The 24135-nt window shown below is 36.5% G+C and overlaps 1 protein-coding gene across 19 annotated transcripts in view; it reads right to left on the bottom strand.

Moving 5' to 3' along the window:
* Window positions 1–24135, bottom strand: part of TRIP12 (thyroid hormone receptor interactor 12) — a 141113-nt gene that overhangs the window by 18502 nt on the left and 98476 nt on the right. For 8 of the 19 annotated variants that reach the window (XM_046643515.1, XM_046643516.1, XM_046643514.1 and 5 more), the window contains 20 exons: window positions 22965–23033; window positions 22709–22874; window positions 20259–20376; window positions 19981–20140; window positions 18015–18168; window positions 16371–16599; window positions 15941–16059; window positions 13306–13513; window positions 10663–10763; window positions 10256–10430; window positions 8746–8887; window positions 7698–7889; window positions 6643–6794; window positions 4997–5169; window positions 4569–4642; window positions 4286–4485; window positions 3553–3680; window positions 2071–2222; window positions 1251–1393; window positions 9–165 (listed from right to left, as the gene is read on the bottom strand). In XM_046643515.1, coding sequence (XP_046499471.1) covers window positions 9–165; window positions 1251–1393; window positions 2071–2222; window positions 3553–3680; window positions 4286–4485; window positions 4569–4642; window positions 4997–5169; window positions 6643–6794; window positions 7698–7889; window positions 8746–8887; window positions 10256–10430; window positions 10663–10763; window positions 13306–13513; window positions 15941–16059; window positions 16371–16599; window positions 18015–18168; window positions 19981–20140; window positions 20259–20376; window positions 22709–22874; window positions 22965–23033 — 3012 coding nt within the window. Of the gene's footprint in view, window positions 1–4; window positions 166–1250; window positions 1394–2070; window positions 2223–3552; window positions 3681–4285; window positions 4486–4568; window positions 4643–4996; window positions 5170–6642; window positions 6795–7697; window positions 7890–8745; window positions 8888–10255; window positions 10431–10662; window positions 10764–13305; window positions 13514–15940; window positions 16060–16370; window positions 16600–18014; window positions 18169–19980; window positions 20141–20258; window positions 20377–22708; window positions 22875–22964; window positions 23034–24135 lie in introns of all 19 variants that reach the window. The other 11 variants (XM_046643519.1, XM_046643525.1, XM_046643528.1 and 8 more) reach the window with 7 other exon arrangements.

Raw genomic sequence — 24135 nt, 5'->3', positions numbered from 1 at the left:
AAACTTACTTTTTTTCTATCCAATCTAGGTGCAACTCTGCTATCTTGAGAATCAGACTGGTTGATTTCTGGGTTGGTATCAAGTAATCTTTGCATTGCTCGGTCCCGATCAAATGCAGTTACATAAAAAAGCATTTGCCGGGTATCAAAAGGGAAGAAAAATGGGCTGTAAAAAGATGCGATATAAATTTATTATCTGAATTAGAATCAGAAACCACAAAAAACCCTACATTAGAAACAACTTTTGATACGATACAGAATAGTAATTATAACTGTAACCAATAAAAATGGTCTAGGCAAACTAATTCTGAAGAATTTTCGTAACTCTTGTATGAAATTTCTAAGTGATCAAGTAATAATGCATTAAGTAGTCTTTCACTGTAAAATGTGAAATTCAACCATTAAAATCCTACACTGAAATCAAGTCTATCCAAGATCATCTTTAATCTACCCAAAGGCCTTTAGGAAGTATACCATGACTAGCAAAGGTTAAATTTGAAAATATGATAACCACTTCACGAGGCTGCCAACCCATCCCCATTCCACATATACGCAAGCAATGGCTTTACTAATTCATGATTTTCCTCTTAGCTTTGGCATTTCTAATTCACTCAAAACTGCGAAAGGCAGCTGCTGATTTTCAAAGAAAGCACGCTGCATTAACACAGGTCCTACTGCCTCTTGATGGATGCTTTGGTAGTGCTTGACACAGAGCTGCTAAGAGCACTTCCGGTGATAATCCAAGTGTTCAATATCTATTCTGTTCGATACAGGTAGCCATGTGAGGGTATGGCTAGTTTGACTTAAAAAACTCAATGTCTAATTTTATTTAACTTTCATTAGCCTAAATGTAAATAGCCACATGTGGCTAGTGGTTACTGAACCCATCAGTGCAGTTCTAAAGTTTCTGAGTTGTACGTCTGAACCCAAACAGGCTCAGAGAACCAACCAACTTCCCCTTTGGAGTCAATTTCATGATGGCAAAGAATGTGACACTCCTCAAATATCCTTGTGTACTTTCTTATTTCATATACAGACACATACTATCATGTAGATCTAGCACTGGCCCCAGCTTGCTTAGTCTGTTTGAATGTTAAAGGTACACTATTAAGCAAGCGGTGATCAAACATGACAATGGTAGAAAACACATTTAAATAGGTTCACTAAAGAGTATGTTTTTATAACAAAATATATAAAGACCAACACAATAATAACGCTCCCAAGGCCACCATTAAGAAGTGATTATCTTACCAGGTTTTTCCTAGTTCAGTAAGCCATGTTGGGATGTTTCCTGTCATGATTACTAAAGGATCTTGAAGCTGCCTATTTGCTTTTGCTGTTAACTTACTGTTAATAAATTCACTAGTTGGAATAATCTCCTTGCACATTGCATTCTGTAAAATGTTAAAAAAAAAAAAAGTCTACATGTAGTAAAACATTAGGATTATATTCACTCTCTCTTCCTTTATTCTCAAACATGTATGGAGAGCACCTAAATTTCACATTTCCATCATACAATATACAGCTCCTCATTGGTAGGTCCCAACCCGAATGACAATTTTTACAATGCGCAGCTGAAACACCCCAACCCCCACACGCCTCTGGTACTGGCTCAATCACCGATGTGGCACCTAATGTTTCATGCAAGGCCATCTCCTTCATTCTTCCCTACATTACATAAACATCAAAGACAACATTCAAATTTCACCCTATTTTTTACTTAATATACATCTTAACTTAGATAAATGAACTTTTGATTCAATGAACCTAAACAATTTTAACTACAATAAATTCATGTTCAATTTTCATGTTGCAGCTAATAAATTTACAGGTAGAGAATATTTGACAAGTCTGCCAAGAGAACTAATCTAAGAACACAGGCCAGGAAAAAGAAATAGGGGAGAAGTTTCCACCGATTATTTCACTGGGCTAGGATCCCTGCATTTAGCTAAATCATTGCTTCTGTTCCTAATACAACAGGAAGCTCATCAATCACCAGACAGAAACTATGAGGTAACAAGTAATGAACAACACATCATGGAAAATTTCAAAAGTAGGCAACATTACTCACATCATACAAATAATACCAGTATCGACTGATGGCATGTAAAACCCTTAAAAGAAGAATCACATCTAATGATGGGTCTTCAAAAGTTATATTTTCAGGTGGTGTGGGGATGAGGTAAACTTCTAAAGGATTTGATACTGATGGGCACACTCCATCTAGAGGGCAAAAGATCAAAGTTAAGTGTAGATCAAAGTTAAGTGTTGATCAAAGTTAGAAAGGCTAAGACAACAGAGCCAGCGTCATCTTAACATGCCTAACCACAAGTTGTTAAGATTTAATGCTTGGTATCTTAGTAAAGTATTGATTGCTTGAACATGGTTTTTTCCTTTTTATCTTATATATAAACCATCCAGGCTTATGAAAATTTCACTTTTGTTCAGATACTCAAACATTATAAAAGAGAAAAACTGACTCGTTTGCATTGCTCCTTTATACCACAAACAATAGCTAACAGTAAAATGGCCAGAGAGGAATAAAGACAAAATGTTTAAATTTTAGTTCACTGTTGTAGAAATTTTCTTAATTTTTAAAAACATCCAGCTTAAAATAGCCATATAAGATAGACAAATACTCCCAAGTTGTAAATCTGATAAAAGAGATTTGGCTATTTAACCCAAGGCTTAGAGCAGGATAGACTGCGATAGGATTCGAGTAGGATCTCTAATTCCTTTGTTCTTGGATTTCACTAAGAGCATAAAAAAACGTGAGCCATTAAAACTGTTACCATTTACTTTTACCAAGCAAAGGAATAAAAAATCACAACACTATCACTGCATAAAAGAAAGGGCAAAATTAACACCAAAAACATAGAAATGAAAATCTCAAAATAAAGACCCTTTTAAACAGAACTAATTTAGCTTTTTGAAGAAAAACTGCTACAATGCCCTTATTTCTGGACCAGGGGAAATTTCGCCAACTGAAACCACTGTTTGGAAATCCCTGATAGAGGGCGGTCCCCATGGAACGACAATGCAGCCTAATGCTAAAGCACTGTTAGCATCTTATAAAGACAAGGGCAAGGAAATGAGCAAAACTAGCCTGGAAGGAAATACTGCAGAGGAAAAGAAGGCACCTGGGAGCTGTTACCACCTTCTGTAGTCATATTACCTGGCAAAACTTTTTATTCCTTCTCTGTTAGATTATACTATTAATAAATGACCATAAAAATTAAGGGTCAACCTGCCAAGGACCAGTCTCTTCTTTAGTGAATGTGTTCTACTAATGAAATTTGTTTTAGCCTTCATGAAGACATGAATTCTTCATGGAAAGAAGAGTTGTTCCCAATTTTCTTTCTAAATTTAACTTTGTAGATAGTTAATTTTTCATAAAGTCAAAGGTTCAATTAAAACAATCACGTTTGTAGTAATTTCATTTTTTCTCAATTATAGTCACAGATTTTACTACTAGAGTCCCTCCTTTAAAGCCTCGCAGACAGGAAGACTACAGCCCGTGGCACTGTGTCTTCCCCTTCACATGTCATCTTACCATGCCATAACTCGTCGTGCTTTTTTGCATTTCGAGGGGAAGTTTTTGTTGGAGCTGTTTGGGCTCTTCCTCTTTTACCACCAACACAGTCTTTATTACTTTCTTCATCCTCTCTCACGGGTTTGTACCTAAAGTGATAGGAGAGTATGTAAACCAAAAGTAGATTTTAAAACTGCAAGTTATTCTACAAGGCAGGCCAAAGTGCAAGCCACAGACGTCACAGAGGTACCAGAACAACTCTCTGAGGTCTGTCCTCTCTCCCTACTTATGGATTCAGATAACAGCACTGTGTCCTAGAAGAGACCCCTATCCCAGGAGGGGCCACCCGAGAACCTCCGGGCTGGTTCTGAGAAGAATGGCTCTCTTTAAAAATGTAAATAGCAGACATTCACAAACAAAGCAGGAAGCTGTTTCCAAATGCATCGAAGGGCTGAGAGATGCTAGTACCTAAAGGAACATCATCTTATGGAGACATTTTTGTCTTATTTAAAGACCTGAAATGAATTTAGAAAAGTAGATGTAAACTGTGATTACTGCCTATGAATACATGTTTTCTAGTAGACTTAATGAGAAAGCTAAATACACATGCATGTAAGAGCACGCAATATAAAACATTTGAAGTGGCTTTTAACAATAAAATGTAGGGTTTAGGGTCCCCTCTCCTCGTGAATTCAAAACAGACGAACAGTACCAAAGTTGATGAAATATTGAACAAAATCATTTTCAGACTTGCCATATCGTATGAGTCTTTGTCCAAATACCAGCTCTTCCTAGAGGATTGCTCTCATCATCGGTGGATTCCCTTTCATCTTCAGCCTGTAGACTGAACTGCCGTACTGCCTGATACACAGTCATGTTATACGGCAGCAAGTGTTCTCCGATGTAAAATTGTAGCCTGTGTCTTACATTTCCTGAATTTAGGAACTGAGCAGCCTGAATAAAGCAAAACGAAATCTATTTAAGCTATAGGCCCTGAATTTCATACATTATATAATGTGGCGGGAATAATATCTTACCAAAGACTCGTCTATTTCCTCATCAGAGCCATCATCATCGCTGTCTTCATCATCTTCTCTTACTCTCCCATACCCTAAGGACCCAAGAAAGATGTTAAACTCCTAGCAATTTTACATGGCAAAGAAAAGCCTGTACATACTGGTTAAACTGACATAGTCTTAGAAAAACATCTATGTTACGCCTTCATCTGCGAGGCAGAAAGATCTAAGAAAATTATCAACTGCCATTTCTACTACATTCCAACAAGATAAATTAACTCATCAACCAAGTAAGCTTATGAAGTCTAACATATTTCTACATATTATATATAAAATAAAGATGGGAATATAGGTTCCTGATGCTGGGTTTTAACAGAATTTATATCCCTTAATATTAATTTCATCCCAAACGGACATATAAACACACAATATACATAGATAGAAAGTACCTCTAACTACAAGGTATCTCTCGATAGCTTGTACCAAAGCCAGGGGGTCAATCTTGACAGGTCCACCCTTCCACTGCTTCACATTCGCACAGTCTGGGTGTCTTTGTAACTGGCATTTTAACTGATGTGTGTTGAAAAATTTTAAAGCCTGTGATCCTCTGTTGAGAGAAAAGCTCAAGATAATTTGTGAAAAAAAAGTTATTCTATTATTTTCAAAATCAACATCCATTAACTCAAATAAAAGCACGATAATACAAACTCGGCATTTTCTTAAGGCACAAAATAAGCACTTACTTACTAGTTATGTAAACAGTAAAGCCAGCAATTCAAGTTATGCAGTAAAAGTTCTTATAAAATAAGAAATAAAAGGTGTGTACACATGCATATGAAAACGTTAAATTAACATTTGATTTCTATCCCACCATGAATCCACAGGAGCAGAAATACCTCACCAATGAGATTTAATTATTTCTCTGGAATAAAAATTCCTCAACCATTTGAGCATGCTCACTTCTGCAATATTTTGCCACTGTCTACTAAATTATATTTAAAAACAAAGAAACCTTCTCTTTTTTTGTTTTCAAAGATTTCAGCTACACTATTACTTTAAAAACTTTAAAAATTTACTTTGCTATATTCTTTTGAATGAAGCAGTTTAAGAGCTACACCAGTCTAAACTTGGTAATGATATTTCATTGCTCATTCCTGAAAAGGGCTGACAAGAGTAAGATATAGACAAGCTTAAAATGGGTTATCTATAGAAGGTTCCCTAAAGCATGCAAACAGGGGTATGGGAAAAAAATATTCCATTATACTAATATATACATGTTAACACACACATCTTAAACAAATTTGGATGAAAGTGAGAAACTTCATGGTTTTCTCAAGCATAGCTGAAAATGTCCCCTTATTTCATAAAATACTCCAGGATAGTATAAGGATCAAAATTGAATGCCACACTCTACATTAAATTTCAAAGCAGAAAAAACCCTAGTTCACAATGATCACTTTATCTACTAAATAATGCATACTGTTTTAATTCAATCAAAATTTTTAATGTTTTTACAACTAATCAGACTGTGTATTTTAAAACTAATTTCTTCTTTTCCAGGCTGCTAGTCATAACAATCCAGCAAGCTTACAACATCCTGTACAACAATGGACTTTTACAATGAACTCTTCAGGATTGCTGTAAAACTACTATTAACAGAAAAAATAGAAAGTTTTATTGAAACAGCAAAACTTCAAAATAAACACTTGTTTGTTAAAATCCATCCAAATGCAAAGTTATACCCACTTATATCACATATGAAATTACATTACTGCAGAGAATATAAATATTGTTCATATCAACAAAATTCCTGGAGAAACATTTTATATAATAAAGTATATCAATTTAAAGAAAACTAAGTCCATTACAAGTTGCCAACAGTCATCAGGTTACATATTTTCAAAACATCATATATAAGCAACATGGTATGATTTTAAAGATAGAAAAGTATTTGATTCACTTTTTAGAGTTCAGTCATTATAAGCCTAATGTTCTTCAAGCAGACCAAGACATTACCAGACCTCTTGCCACTTCATCTGAACAAAACTAAGCACGAAGTCCAACGGCAAGGGCATACCCAGGCAATGATCCTTACCTGCCTCCTGTCCCATTTCCACTGGGGAAGTCATGCACTTTGACTGGAAATTGTTCCATCTGGCTGAGGCAGTTGTTCATCTTGTGAACTAACGCCAACAAAGGTGCATTACCCACTGGTTCTACTCTTCCAATGGGCTCCTCTCCAGGAAGCTGAAGTTATAAATAAACCCACAGGTTCAGCAAGGCCTCTTGAAAGTGGAACACTCAACAGGAAAATTTAATGAGCAGTTTCACAAAAGAGCTTCATTCCTCTAGTCTATCTTTTTTCATGGATTTGGTTAGAACAATGTTGCTAAATAAATTATTTCAATAAAGACACTCTTCTTGTACAGGCCCACAATCCCTCCTTCACAATTCCTAAGTCCAGACGGCTTGAAAACACAGCTCATTTGGTGGTGAAACCTGACTCAGACAGACACGAGGCTATCTGCAGTCTTTATTTATCTTTATTTAGTAGGAATATTCAGAAGTTTTGCTGCAAAAATATTTAATGCACATGGAGAGTTATTTAGAATCCACTGGGGATATCACATAACATATGGTATATGTACTGTATTGTAGGATCCTTGAAACTCATCCAGCCCCAGGGAGTTTCAGAAGAGATTACAGACCTGTACAGAATCTGAAGCATGGTATAAAACTACATCAATACTGCTACACATCTAATGAATCTAACAAATATCAACTCTGCTTTGGTAGCCCCACAAGTTAAAATAACACAAGCAGTGCTCAAATGCCTGCAAACACTAAGACGACAAGGTGAAGTAGTTTCACGAACACAGAGGAGAGTTGCCCTTAGCCCTATTACCCAAAGACTCAACATACATCAACCATAGAACTGTAGCCCTGGCTTCATTAAATCACCATTTCAATGTTTTACGGTTTAACTGATATATAAAAGACCAAAAAACCAACTGTGTATAAGCAAGCTAGAAACTTTACCTCAATATCCTCACCAACAACCTACTGGACAGTACTATTGGGATGAAAATATATACATTAGTGAACAATGATTCTTATAATAAGATACATAAGCATTATTAGATAACTTACTGGAGAAGAAAAAAATACATGAAGGAATCTCTTTAATCTGATCTCTCTGTTCACAGCATCCTTTTCACTTTTAGATGTCAAATAAAGCAGCAGCTGCTTCACAAATCCACTGTGTTGGATTTCAAATGATGAAACATCTGACTCTGAGACTATGCTACGGATTTCTACAAGGCACTCAGCTCCACCATCCACCTGAAAGATTTGGGAACAGCATTTCCATACTGATTGAAACAGCCCTTACCAAATGCACAATTCACATTTCTCCAAAATGAAATGAATACATTCTCAACACGTTTAGAAAAGAAGGCGGGGGGGATTGGTGCCTTCTTGGTAGATCCTTGGAAAATATAATCTAATGCACACTCATTCAAAAACGTTAAGATTTCATTATGGAAAATCAGTGTCCAAACTGACATAAGAAAGAAAAATCTTCACACTCAAACAATGTAGCTTTATCAAAAAAAAAAAAAGACAAAGAATGAGAATACAAATTGAGGAATAAAGGGCTATAACACCAAAATAAAAAGATAAAATAATACAAGGTGTGGCTTTAAGTACATTTAAAATCTAAATGAAATGTACAATTTCTTGAAAAATGAACTATTCAAATCGCTCAAAGTACATCAAAAACATAAAAAGACTAAGAATCGGATAAACTATAAAAGGCTTATTAAACCTCTACCCTGTCCGACTGCCATCAGACCCCAGGTAGAGAGGGGTTAAGGAAGGTCCTAGCAACTCAAATATATGCAGTTAGAGAGGACTAAAGAAGGGGAGATGTGCTTGAAGGACATTTCTGAAGTCTCTTCCTTTGTCAAGGAAAGAAAGTCAAACATGAGATTTCTAGCATGTTCAATGATAAAATGAGGAAGAACGAAAGTCAAGGGCCAAGTTAAAGAACATCAGTGCTAAAGGTACGTGGTCTGGCTACAAAGTTCATCTAATAGCTAAATCAGCGGAAAGGTAGTCATCAAGGAAAGGGAAGAGCAAGATGAAAGCGAGGCTGGAAGAGAGTGAACAGGACCAGCAGGATGCATGGACGCAGTACCTGGAGGTTGAGTTGTTCAGTTGCAGCACAAAGTCTCTGAAGGACATTCAGTGCAGGGTTGCTTCCGTCCATGTTCTCAGAACTGAAATAACGCTCCACAAATTTATGTGCCTGCTCCTTAATCCAACCTTTAATTTTTTCTCTGCGAGAAGGAAAAAGGAGATATTGACGTCTCAGTGGATTTCAATTATAACCTCCAATCAAAGGTAAATAGCTGCTACATTTAAAACCCCCTTTGCCCTATGCTTATAGACTATTAGTCAGACTCCACATTAACCAAATTAAGCCTCATTTTGAAAACGGGCTAAGATGTACCTAGAGAAACGCAGACACTTAAAATACATTTCAGGTCATTACATGAAGAGTAAACAAAAAGTTCTAACTTCTTGGGACTCTACAACGTAACAGTTTCCTAAGTGTTCACCTGCAAGCAATTTTATATGACTGTTTTCTAACGTACAGACATAGCATACCTGTTCCCTGGGGAGCTGAAGTAAAGACCCACACACCAGAAACATGCGCCTGTTAGGTGCACAAGAAGCTATGACCAGTGAGAACCGATTGTTTAAATTACAAATACTGATGGTTTCAGAAATACATTTGCTCAATTATTTCATTCACTGAAATTCAGAAAAACAATAATCTACCAACGAATCAAACAAAAAGAGCCTGTTTGTTTTCCCCATGGCATTTGATTTTTAAAGATTTCTTATTTGCAGACAAAGTAATCCTTGTTGGTATGCTACATCCAGAGCCAAAAAACAAAACAATTCTCCAGGATTTTTAAAGAAATAATTTTTCAAAGCTATGAACTAGTATAAAAATAGTTTAGCTGACAGAGTTCTAAGTTCCTAAAAAAAGGGATCTACTCTAGGATTCCTAAGTTCCAGTGTAAAGGGTAGAGGCAGGGTATCATAAAGTGTGTTTATGTACAGAAAATATGTCAGTTTTCCCTTGTTGAGAACAAAACTGAGAACAGGTTCCATGGGGAGCATAATTTGTTTGATTTTGAACACACACAGCTCCCTGCCAGAAGTGTCAAAAGGAGTTTTCACATATAAGATGGAACTGAGGACAAAGCCAGACCCAGGTTCAAGAGCTGAGACTCTACCCGACCCCGAGCTCGGCCACGTCTGAGCAGAAAGTAAAGGTCTGTGGCCAAGTTTCCTCTCCACGCCATCCACGTGCTGACTGAAATAACACTAAGTTTTTCTAAAGTGAGACTAGTATGGGGCCAGCCTCGTGGCTGTGTGGTTAAGTTGGTGCACTCCGCTTCAGCGGCCCAGGGTTTCACAGGTTCGGATCTGGGGCGCGGACATGGCACTGCTCATCAGGCCACACAGGAGAACTACAAGGACCTGCAACTAGAATATACAACTATGCACTGGTGGGTGCTTTGGGCAGAAGGAGGGGGGAAAAAAAAGACTGGCAACAGATGTTAGCTCAGGTGCCAATCTTAAAAAAAAAAAAAAAAAAAAGAATAGTAGTAATAGAGAATCCCCCGCTTCACCTATTATTGGATATGGTGTCCTTCGAGGCGGCCCTGGCAAGACCACTAACTCCTGCAGTTCGGGCCGGTTCAATGTTGTTGCTGTTGGACTGTGCGCTTAACCTTCCCCACGTTTTTGGATTCAAGCTTGCCAGGAAAGAAGATTTAGGTGACTGAGTAGTGGTGGGGCTTTTAGCTATGAAAAGAAAAGAGAATGACAGTTAAATCATTTTAGCATAACTGATTAAAATCAACTGAATTCTAAGATTCTCATTCTTAATAGATTAATTAGCTGAAAGAACTAAGAACACTGGGCATTCAGGAAACTCAGGTATACTTCAAAGCCCTCAGCAGTCTTAATGAAGTACCTATCTTTCACTGCGACCATCTTTCCCTTTACCTCCCCATAGTTTCATCAAAGAAGTTACCTTGATTGTCTACTTTGTCATCATCTCTTGGAGGTGAATACTTTGGCCTTCTTGGCCCTCGTTTTGGCAGTCGTTTTCTCTTTAGAACATCACTTAATCGACTATCACATGAGAAAAGATGGGACAAGTTTAGCATTATTATGTTTTATTATCATCACTCATTGAAAAGCAAGCTAAAATGGCAAAACAAGTTATAAAATATTGCCGCTAACAGGGCACTTTCCATTTAGCAATTATTTAATATCAATTCTGTGCCTGTCATGTTCTAGAGGTGTACAGACACAGAAAATGATCAGTTCAGAATAGCTAGCCATTTAACTATACTGTCTAAAAATAAAACCAAGTAAACAGAGTATCTGCTTAACCCTGTGTTAAACCCTACTATAAAATGCAGTACATACTGAAAAGTACATAAAACAAATACACAGTGCAAGAACCAATATTAAAAAGAACTATGCAATCACAACCTAAAAAAAGAATCTATTAAATGTGAGTTCCATATTTCTTCCTTAACCTAAATGACAAGTAAAATACACATGGCACTGACTGTCAATATCAAAATATCACCCAAGGTAATTTCACGGTGTGCAATGGCAGTAAAATCTTAAATGAATGCATTTAAAAACACTTTGTAATATTTTTTAAAAACTCCAAATTACTTATAAACAAGTCTAGCAAGCGACTTTTTGAACTAGAACTATTTTGAATTAGAATATACGAAGCAGAAAATACGTGGCCTTTGTGTGTTCTTTTCCTTATCCATAACAATACTAGAAATAGTTTGAAATAGCATTAATTCTACATAAGATGGAAAAGATGAAAAAAATGTTCTGGGTCAGTTGGTCTATGACCCAAACAAAATTTTAAAAATTGACATTTTTTTTTACAGGAAGATTAGCCCTGAGCTAACATTCACGCCCATCTTCCTCTATTTCATATGTAGGACGCCTGCCACAGCATGACTTGATAAGCAGTGCGTAGGTTTGCGCCCAGGATCAGAACCCGCAAACCCTGGGCCACCAAACCAGAGCACATGAACTTGGCTGCTGTGCCACAGGGAGGCCCCCAAAATTGAAAAATTTTTGAAAAGTCTTCCAACATCTGATATGTCTATTGAAAATACTTAATAATGTGTTCAAATATGCTTGACACTCAGGCCAAGTGAACTTCCAAAGAATAAAGAAATATAATTGAACAATTTCCCCTTTACAAATTTATACAAACTTCTCATTTGAAACCATATTAGAAGGGAATGGAAGCATTCAAAACTCTGAAAATATCTTAAGAAAAAGGTCCTTTCCTCTTTGTTTAGAATTATCAACTATTAGCACCTACAATCAAGTCTAATTCCTTAATTTACAGTGCTTCAGAAACAGCATTGGTCTAAGCTGCATCACATTTCACCAAGCACCTATGATACCGCAGGCACCATGCCTGAGCTATATATATAGTAAAACTGCGATAAGTTAAGGTTACTGCAGCAGCTGGGGGACAGAGTGGGGCTGGGGAGGAAGCAGAGGCAGGCAAGCCTAGGAGGGAAAACGGCAGATATATTCAACTTGAGAACAGGGGAGGTAGAGGGTCCTGGTATTCTCCAGGCCCAATCTCCTTGGACTGGGCCCACGACATGGGTACCACCCAAACTCAGCAGCTTCCTAAAATAACAGCCACTGTGTCAGAAGTCCTGGTCTGTGCCCCAAGTCCCAGAATTGCCAAATTCACATTTAAGCTAGAGTGGACAACTGCCACCAGGTGGCACCAAAAGCAGCTGGGATGGTGAGCTGGCTAGCTTTGTAGGACAATGCTACCTTGCAGTTTACAAGATTAAATTTTTAGACCCCACTTATTGAGTATTGCCATGTTTTATCAAGATCTACTTTTCAGCTTAAAGGAGTATTACACTGAGTACACTCTGAATTCGAGAACTGAGTTTGATTCATCATGTGCCATTCATAAAGCAATATTAAGCTTCTAACATCAAAGAAACAAAAACACTTTTACAGTATGATATCTTTCAACACAACAAAATGAAAACCAATATGAGCGTTTGGTAATGGTCTCAGTAACACAGTACAATAAAGGGATTAAAAACAGATAAAGAAGTGGAAGCAGAGAATTTTCTTTAAGAACTCTCATTTTCTTTTAAGAGCCAAGTTTCCATCTGCTGATTAAAGATAAATGGGAAATCAGGGTGTTTTTTTCTTTACATTCTGAAAATTCTAATTTTTAATATTTTCCACTACATCAATATCTGGATGTCTCCAAACTGGCATGTATGCTGCAATACAGTAAATAATTGCAGAATTATGGAATCAGAGATGAGAGTTCAAATCCTACATCTGTAAACTAACTGTACACCACTGCGCAAAGTCATTTAACTTCTCTGAGCCTTAGTCACCTGTATGTCAATGGAAATACCATGCATCTCTTGTGGTTCCCTAAACCTGGTTCAACACAGCAGGCTTCCAATAAAAGTTCAGTTTTCTTCCTATTCCCATTAAACATCTAACAAAATACAGATGGAAAAATATAAAGTGTACATGCTCTCTAATATTTTACCATTTTACTCCCTGTGTGAGTCTCAGGTACCAGGGCAGAGTTAAAGGTAAAGAACACAAAAATCACAGCCAAACCCAGACTCACCCTTGAGGGCTCAGATCTAAAGAATCATCTCTGCTGTGCTGCAAGCTGGGGGACCCCAAGTCAGCCGCGGCATTCGTGGCAGCCGTGGCTGTTCCACTGCTGACTGACGTCGTGGACCCCAAGGATCCTGACCCATTCGTACATGCTTTTGGTGGACTTGTCAACAAAGACTCTGATTCTGCTAAGTGTTTTACTTGATGCATTACACCTACATAGTAACAGAGATTAAAAAGAGTTAGTTTTAATCAGGACTTGCCTCCCTCCAGTACAAAATCCCTAAATGCCAGCACTGACTTACAGGGAATGAATGAAAAGTACACAGCAAACAGAGAAAAAATTTAGGTGCCAGAGTTTTCAACTTGATTCCATTCAGAAAAGTAGTAGGCAAATTCAAAATCAGAGAAAGATATTCATACTTAAAGTCTTCTAATATTCAAAACCCAATCATAGGAAATTTAATACTAGAAATTCAAAATACCCATTATAAAAACAATAATCAATTACAGAAACGCACAAGCCACAGTGCACCTGTGGTTTGATAGCCAGAAGGGGAGAAAAAGACCTATAATCATTAGTTAACTTCAAATGCTACATGAGACAAGATCACAGTAACACTGCGAGTAACACCAAGAAAAAGAACACCAGCTATGGAAAGGTGGTGATTTTCACATCCTTGGAAGTGTGTATGGAGAACTAAACAGGCAACTTATAAGGCTGGGGTTCATATCTGGGCTAGGCTCACGGGAGGACGTACATAGGTGGAGGGTGGGGGAGGAGGTCCAAGAACTATCAAATTGTATGCGAAGTTGTGTGTCTGAATGTCAGTCTCTGTAAACTATATGCAAATCTGTGTGTCTGAACCTATGTGAGTGCATGTTCACACATTCACATTTTTCGTGGGAAAAATCCAGAGCTTTCTTTCCATCAGATCCTTATTTTTAAAAATGCAAACTGCAAAAAAAGAGATGTCCAAATGAATTTAAACTTCAGGCATTCGTTCCACAATTATTATTTGCAGCAATCATATGCCAGACTATACTGAGGTCATACTAAGGTCATACTGAGGATACGACCATGGATAAGAAAAATGAACCCAGAGCACTTACTGAACTAGTGAGAAAGATACATTTTACAAGAAATTACAAATAAAGAGTAAATTGCTTATAAGGGAGAAACTATAGCGCTGCTGGAGTAGGAGGATCTAACAGAAGCCAGAAGTAAGGCAAGATCTTCAGGAATAAATGACATTTAACTGGAACCTCTGAGAATAGCAGGCCCAGCCAGACACAAAGCAGTAGAACAAATCAAGATTCCTCCATAAACCTCATAATGTATATGCTATATAAATATTCTGAGATGGGAAATTCAATCTGATGGCATAGTTGATACTCATACTGATTCATAGTTGATACTTTGAGTAAAAAAGTTAATACTTTACCTTTTTTCTCAAAGTAAAAAAAAAAAAAAAAAATCACTTTCGAAAAAAAGACCGATTCTGATATACTTCCAAATCAGAAAGGCTGAACAACTAAAAGTAAAAAACAACAACAAAAAGAACACCAAAAGCAAAATTCAAGATAATCTAAGGCTAAAAATAAGAACGCATATTAAACGTTTACGTGAGCCGAAAACACGTCTATTTGTAGATACACCTGATTTGTTAACCTCAGTTATTATCTCTGGGAAATGGACAGTCTGCCTTCTATTTCATATAAATACGTAGTATTGGATTTTCTGAAAACCCATTGTTATTTGAACAGAACTAATAAATGGTGAAAACCTCTTCCTATTTGATTCAGTACTACCACACTAATATGTCTATCGCATTCTCAAGACGTGAAGAGATACAGATCCAGCATAAGAAAAGGTGAACAAAAGAATAGAAAATAGACCACATGCAAAAAGAACTAGGATTGTTGAAAAGATGGAAGATAAAGCTAAGGATTACTTCAGGGGAAAACATCATTATTTCCTATATCCTCAGAAGACTGAAGTATCCTAAAAGAACAAAAGAGATTTCTGTTGATAAAAACGAACTTGCTTTAATATCTTGGCAGGTTTAAAAAGGATAAAACACGTGAATGAGTGATATAGTTGCATCTCTGAGGTCTTCAAGAAGAGAATGGAAAAATACCATGTCCCCAAGACTGATTTCGACATTGAAATTCCTCAGATTAGAGGACTAAACCAATTGCATTCTGATTAATCCAAGCCTTAAAATATTCCATTATCTACATAACCAAGTATAAAATAATCTCTTTTACAACTGTTCTGATCTACTAATAGGATTCACTGGGAAAGAAAGTGACCTGACTTTTTCAAGGAATCTTTATGGGCAGATACATATTATTGATATGAAAAGAAAAATCAATGATTTCTTCTAAACATGTCAAACACACATCAACACCCAAATCACTGAAGCTTGCTAAGTGTTCATCAACTGACAGTGAATCTCACACAACCCATATTAATAGATTTATAAAAGACACACTATGCGTACTTGAGCTATAAGCATGTAAATATCTTACATAAAAGGGAAGTTGAATTTTGTTCTATAGATTACAACTATACCTCTACGGAAACACTATTCAGACTAAAAGATTAGCCATTAATTAATTACCCTGAATGACATTACCTTCTCTTCTGAAGTAAACACTAAAAATATCAGGTAACTTCTGCATTAGGATTTCTGCCATCTGAAGTGCTCCAACTACTATCTTCAGGTCTTGGCTTGATAGCATGGAAGCAATGTGACTAAAAAAAGAAAGTATTTGTATATAAAACATTTGTCTGAATTTGATAATTATTTTTGGCCAGACTACTTTAAATTTGAGAGCAAAATATATTAATTGTGAAACCAGTTCACTGCAACAATTTTTCTTAAATGCTCAACTTTTGCACTTAATCAAAGGTATGTGCGAATACAAAAAGATAACAAAGGGCTCAAGATACTCCAGATAAACTGTTCTGTGCATAAATTTTCTATATTGTTAGTTTAAAAATTTCTGAAATTACTTGGAGAGACTTGAAATTCTAAAATGTTTTCACTATTTTCATGAACACACCTTGAAACAGCGTGATTTTTCAGGACATCCTTCAGAAGTTCGGCATCCGCAAAATAAATTATCCTAAGAATTGCTCTAAGGCACTTATGTCTGACCGCAGGTCCTGCTGAGGAACTATACACTTCATAAAGAACACCAAATAATGTCTTAATGAAAGACTTAGCCAGTTCCGGATCCTCTTTCATAAGCTGTGCTCGAGCATCATCCTTCTTTAACTCTGAATATCCACCTGTCATCAAAAATGTACAATCCTAATGTTACAGACTTTAGAAACAAAAAAGCAAACACAAAGCATTTAAGTTGATTTATTTGAAATGCTATAAAAAAATTTTGGTTATAAAACAAATGAACTTATCTAATGAGATCAACTGGCATCTACGAAGATGCCAAAGGCAGCATTAGGACAAAATTTAGCCGGCTAGAAAACCACCAACCATTCTGGCCAGCTGAAGAGAACAAGGCACCACCACACTGTACCTCTTATTTTACTAATATATGTTCAGTGAAATACTGGGGATATTTCAGTATTAACCAGCTAAAACCACTGGTAAGAAATAAACAAGAGTTCAAGAAGTGGACAGTTGAGTATTTAGCTAGAAGCAATGGAAAAACAAGATGATCTGTCACTTTGGTTAGAAGGAATCAGGGGGAGGGGAAAGGTAACTGATGAACAGTAAGCTCCAGACCAGGGGTTGGCGAAGTATAGTTCAAAGGCCCAATCCGGCCCACCACCTAATTTTATCAATTAAATTTTATTAGCACGCAACCATGTACATTTGTTTGCATATTCTATATGGCTGTTTTGGGGCTACAAGAGCGGTGTTTAGTACAGGGACTGTACGGCCCACATAGCTTAAAATACCTACTATCTGGCCCTTTTCAGAAAGCTTGCTGAGCCCTGCACTCTAAACCAGAGCTGTAAAAGCAACGGACTAAATCCCTAGGGAGACGGATAAATGTCTCCTGAAAAAAATCACAACCATCTATTCTTCATTAGTTACAAAGAGTACTCTCGGGAAAGTATAAAATAAACAGTTGGAAAGAACTAGTGTGATGGGTGTGGGTGGATCTGAAGGTAGAAAAGGGATAATAGGATCAGACAAAAAACCCACTGGCAGGGGCCAGTGGGAGGGGCAGGCCGGCCCTTGGCCAAGTGGTTAAAGTTCTCCACACTCTGCTTCGGCAGCCTGGGTTTGTGGGTTTGAATCCCAGGCACGGACCTACTCCACTCATCAGTCATGCTGTGGAGACATCCCACATACAAAAAAATAGAGGAAGACTGGCATAGATGTTAGCTCAGGGCTAATCTTCCTCAGGCAAAAAAAAAAAAAAAAAAAAGAGGAAGGCTGGCAAGGATGTTATCTCAGGGTGAATCTTCCTCACACACACACAAAAAAAAGACCAACCTGCTTAGGCCAATTGTGACTGGAGTCCAGGACACTGCAAATCATGTTAAGTAGAAAAATCATGGGGAAGATACCAGTTAGGCAATACTGGCTCATTCATCAATAAAAGCATATGAGAAAACAACAACAAATTAATTACTACCATGCACCTGTCTTAAGCTTAATAAAGACACTCAGTGAAACATTATTGCAAATATTAAGACAACACAGTACTACTTTTAACTCAAAAGGTACTTACTAGTGTTAGTATTGGCTAAGGGGTTAGGTTTTCTCTGAATGGCACGTGCTGTTCCCGTGTCCTCATTGATTTGCTGCATAGAATTAAAATCAATAGTATAAACTCGTCCCAGAGTGGACAAGCTTATCTCATCCTCACCGACCTGATGGGCTGCCTGAGAGCAAAGAGAGAGAAACCTTGAATATAAACATGGAGAAATTTATTAACTTAAGACACAGCAGGGACCCTCCATAAATGCTAACTTACATACTTATTTCATCAGGTTTTAGATGATGAAGTAACAGAATATAGAAAATTTAATAGTGCGGATGTGACAAAACTCAGTCATTCAATAAATCTTTCTTTCTTAATTAAACACAAATATACACAACAGGCCCTATCAGGTCCCCCAAGACATAAATAAAAGGAAAATCCTGATGAAAGATCCAATCATGTAGAATTAGTGACATGAAGAAGACACTATTTGTATTAAGAACGATTTTAAGACTTTGCTGATAGAAAAAAATTTGTTATCCATAAATCTTAGTATCTAATTCTTAGGTTAAAACATTATTTAGATCACAGATTCTTAGTAGTCCACCAAAATCCTCATTTAAACAAAACGAACCTATAAAATTATCCCTAGGTTAACAAAAAGACTTTACATTTAAATGATACTCTAAGACTGAAAGGGACACAAGTGAAACTGAGAAAGTAATCTCTACAGGTTGCATGCATTATACAACACACACTAAAATAAGACAGTTTGATTAAGACTGTTTGCTTGATTTTAGACAGTCTAAAGAAGTGACAAAATATTCATTCTTCTAACAGCCCCATCTATGGAATTCCTAGGTTGAATGGAAAACAGGACTCTTAAGAAATACAACAGAGTAAGCTAATCATGAAAATGTAATTATCGGGAAAATGCTAAAAAGAAGAATACTTAAGAGTTAGAGACCATGACCTGCTTACCACTGAGGCTAACAATGCACAAAAGACCAGTCACAGTTAACTTCCTCAGGAAAGCTGGCTCTGAATTTAGATAACTTCTTAAGAACTTCTGACTTTATAACATAAATCAATGGTTTCAAAGTTTTTCAAAATTTCATTTCCAGAACTAAACGTTGGAAGACATCTTTAAAGAAGAATGTCTACTTAAGAGTGATGTTCTAAAAAACTCAAATATCACAGGTTGGAATTAGAAAACATATTGACTTAAAGGTATCTTATATTGACTTAAAGGTATCTTATATATGAAAATATTAGTAAATGATGCACGGCATCTCAAATAATGCAGAGACCTAAACTTCCTAGGGCAAATATAGTCCTGAGAAATTTTTGAAATATTTCAGTGCAAACAATACGGACGTACGGAAATATCACACAGAAAACCACTGTCAATATTTTTGAGTATTTCTTTCCTTTGTATTAATCCTCTTTTCTCTTATTTTGCTGAGTTCCCAAGAATCACATAATTCTGAATATTGTGTTTTCATTTATCATATCCCATTTTATGTCATTAAAACTTATCCCATTAATGTCTGAATTATATACAAGCCTATGTATGTATCACAATTTACTTAGTTGTTTCCATGTTTTTGCTCTTAAAATAGCGAGAAGCCACTATTTGTATGTAAATCTTTGCTTTTGAGAGATTTTGTTTGGATAGGAGATAGAAGGGACTTTCAGAAACAAATAGCCTAACTCCTCCAATGTTTCCTTTCAGAAATGAGGAAACTATGGAACAAAGAACTGAAATTACTTGCTCCAAGTCAATCAGGTAGTTAGCAGCAGAAGCAGGACTACAACATCATGTTTTCTGACCTGAACAGAAATGAGGACCTTGTTCTCAGGAGACAAAATGAGAGAATCTTGAGTTAATTCAAAATTGAGCACATTTAAGTACACATATCCACCTCCCCACTCCATCCCTACACCCACTCTCCACCAAAATAGACCTATTTAAACGGTACGATGAAACTACTACCTCAATGATCCGGCTGTCAATCCTGTTATAGGGATGCCAGAGGCCTCGGTCGTCGCGCCACTGCCAGATCGCACCATCTGTGTTCTGCGCGTTTCCCTTCTTCAGCATGGTATCAACTGCAAAAATGCCTTCTTTTGGTAAACATGGCATAAGTTCACTGAAAACAAAAAAGGTAATTATTTTAATAAGTAGCTTCCTAACCTATTAGTAAACGACAGGTCTCTAAGGTAAAATACCCTCATATAAAGCACAGTTATTGTTGGCCCAATCTTTACCAAATCAGCGAAGTCAGTTCATACAGTTCTTGAGGACTTCGTGGAACAAGATCGATCTGTTCCTGACAACTTCCATTGGAGGCACCACAGAGGAGGAAGTGAAGCGTTTCTGCAATGTCTGCAAAACCAAAAACAAAAACCAAAAGCCTAGGAAACTCGTTATATTACCTGATTTAAAAGGCAATCATTCCCTAAGATGGCAAAACAGTAAGAATTATTTTCTTGTAAAGCAATATACTACAGAAAGTAAAATTAAAATCCAAGTGAGTTGTAATAAAAACTTACTAAGAAATTATGAAAATTTTTAACAAGCTCTTTCTAAAGACTTCAGCCTGAGTCCTAACATTCTAGCTGGACATCTAATCACAAATCCACCCCAGAGACTTCAGGAATCTTTTATCACTTTGCTTGAGGAGCATGGAGCTTTGGACAAAAGTACATTCAACATACACTTTAATCCTCAATTCAAGTATATTCGTGTGTTTGTCTTTAATTCAAATATACTGAAAATGTGTGGTCAACAGGATAAATGTAACAATTCAAAGCATCTGAATAGTATCATATTGTGATTAAGTCAGTCATTACCTTACAGGACATTAAACACGCCAACTTAATACAAAGATCAGTAAAACTTAGGGTAGAGACCCTAAGTTTCCATTCCCAGAAGACATCAGTTTATGAAGGAAGTGGCATGAAAACCAGTCTGATGTACTGACACTGTGAGTAGAGGAAGCTCCCAGCCTCCAGAGGTTAAACTAAAAATAGCTGAAAGTAAAGATAAGGCTGCATCTTTGTTGGCTGTGGTTGCGTGTGTTCCTCTAAACACTATACATATGCAAAATATACATACACATTCCACTGAAATGTTTTGCCAATAATCATTAAGTTCTGTTATCAAGAAAAGTATTCACCATTGATTTGGGATGAGCAGTGTGGATAGTTAAATCTCTGCCTCATAGAAATTTCAGTTTGAGTAAACATTTTTAAAATTTCTTTAAAAAGTATAGTTTTGCCAACTTTCCTAAGAAATGTGAGTACATGGCAATGGTATATTATAAGGATTCTTTAATTTTTTTCAAGAGATCAGAGGATGACGACATGTTTCCTGTGTGTTACTGCTGTAAAAGGAAAACACAAGTCCAGTGGCCTCTATATGATGAACATGTTGGCAGACTTCATGCAGCATGCAAAAGAGGTGAAAATATTCACCCTATTCAAAGGAAAAGAATCCAAACTGTTAAAGCAAATGAAAGTTAGGCAGTGTTTTCCCAACCTGGTATTTAGGGAAATGCTGTGACACGTAGTAACAAGAGAGAAACTGTATTCAAACTTCAGGAAATGGTGGACTAGGCAAAATTCAAAGGGCTCCTAGGGATTTCAATCAGCAAAGTGCACTGAGATGACTCAAGAAAGAGTTAAACCTTTCCCAAACTTATCTAAGGCAGAGAGCACTTTGTTCATGACACAAGCAAACAGTATTCTCTGGAAGACCAAGTTTGGGAATGACTCAATGCTTTAAGAGGAATCTTTTCAATGCTGAGGAATAAATCACCTCAGCCACAAGATTTTTCTCCAAACTTCCATGCCATAGTGCTAATTCGCAAGAAATGCAACTAAATATAAAACTGAGTTTCCCCACAGAAAAGTAATATTATACTACTTAACATTCTATCTGAGGCAGTGAGACAGACCAAAGGCTATTTTGTCAGTAAATATCATCACTGACTTCCAACATAATATCCTTGGAGATTAGAATTATGGATACGAAATTACCCACAATTACAGGTGTTCCATACGAAAGTGATCAATACTCTTTTAGCAATAATCACAACACATAGATGGTTTTCTGAGGCCCTACGTCTTTGGACATTAACTTGTGAAAACTAAGGTTTAAGAGAGGAATGCAACAGCAATACAGCAGCGTGATCAAACTATCTCCTGCACCTTGGGTAAGGGTGGGAACGCTTTAGAAATATTAAAGCAGCAAAGATGAGAGACAGTCATCTATGTAAGTAAATTTCAGCTTTTTGTGAGAGGAAAGCATTGTGGAATCAGATAAGCTCCTGGAAAATCTAACACGGACAAAAAGGACTACCGACAAGCAGAAGACAAGCAGTTACTGGTAACATAAAACTCCAATTTTCCTAATGAAGCATCATTACATAATTGATAGCATACAGAAAGCAATGATCTTGGGTCTTTAGCCCTAGAACCACCAAGGGTAAATTTTAATACACTATCAACTTTGAAAATCGTACGTAGGAAGCATCGCCATGTTGTCCTAACACAAATTTATTACACGTTAACATTTTTCTTCCTCTATTATCCAGTGGCTATGATATTAGCAATCTCTTCTACTTGCTTGACTTTTGTTGACTTTACTTATTAAAGAATATTTTAAAAAGAAGCCACTTTTCCTGCTTAAAGTAGGATAATAAAATAGCACTTACTTTGCTTCATAAGTTGTACAGCTAAAGTTGGACAGTTGGAACACATCAGAGAAAACATGCGGACCACCATTATAAACATCCCGGAACTTAAAATTGGTGGAGTCACTACCAATAGTTGTTGAACATTTGTAAGCAGGTCTTTGGAGGCAACCTGCTGGAGTAAATTCTTGACAAACATAAGAAAAGGGAAATTGTTAGATCACGATTCAACAATTTAACAAGGTCATGAAAATACCACCCAAGACTAAGTGCTTACCTCCTCATGTTGGAAGTTGTCCACTAGGCGTGCAAAACAAAGGCAAGTGCTTTCTACTGACTTTTTGTCCTATTTTTTTAACAAAGGAAAATAAAGTTTATTAATATAAAACATTTTCACTGTCTTACATCACCACCTAATCTTCTTCCTAACCCCAAATTCTTCAAGGCCAGCTCAATCAGGTATAAGCTTTGAAAATGCACTGAGTCTAAGCAAGGTACAATCAGTAGTATCATGATTTCAAAGCAAAGAGAATCATACTGATGGAGCCTCTCTCTTCCAATAAGGCCCCAACAGATAAAAGCAAAGACACAGAAAAGGAACAATGTTTGGGCTTCTGTAATTTCAATACCTAAACAAAAATTATAATAAAGAAGAGAGAAACTTCCTACCATTCTAAAAGGCATTCCCAGGAGAAATGTTTAAAACATGCATACACTAAAAAGCCAGAAATACTTAAGTATATGTGTGTGAACCAGAAGTTTACTGATAATGGGAAAAACTAGGTGTAGATTTGCTATATTTACTATTAAAACAACCTAAAAATACTATTAGAGTGGCCTCATTGAGAAAACATTTGAAACAATCCTCATAAGAACGAAAAGAACAATTTAATGGTTTAACAAGAGTTTTGATGGAGCTTGTTTTTTCCTAATTGATAAATGGGCTTCAGATATAAAAACCAGACCTGCTTGTGTAAAAATGAGAATAATTCTGGTATTATAAAAGCCCCATACTTTTGCAGTCACTGCTTCAGTCTAGAAATAGAGTGCTACAAGTAACCGTGGCCAATTATTTAACTTCTGATTCTCATGCCTTATTTCCAAAATAAGGTACTGAAATCACAGCTAACTAGAGAACATATTTCTAGCCCTCATAAAGCACAGGTTATCTCGGCCTACTAAGTTTTAAATAAACAAACAAACAAACAAACAAATAAATAAATAAATAAAGTATGGCACTACTTCTGTCTTGATCATCGAAGTAAAACACTCCAGAGTGACCCAATAATCATTATTATTTCTTCTATCTTAATTCAAATCTCATACTTGACATATTCTATGTAACAAATTTTCCCAAGAAGATTTTAAGCACACTTTGTAAAGGTGATTTAAAAGTCAGTTTTCTAAAAATCTCTTTAGCAATAACAACACTTTAATTCATTAATTTA

Source organism: Equus quagga, chromosome 17 (assembly GCF_021613505.1).
Source record: "Equus quagga isolate Etosha38 chromosome 17, UCLA_HA_Equagga_1.0, whole genome shotgun sequence".
Taxonomy (NCBI): domain Eukaryota; kingdom Metazoa; phylum Chordata; class Mammalia; order Perissodactyla; family Equidae; genus Equus; species Equus quagga.
The sequence above is the reverse complement of the archived record's forward strand: the minus strand, read 5'-3'. Positions and strand labels throughout refer to the sequence as shown.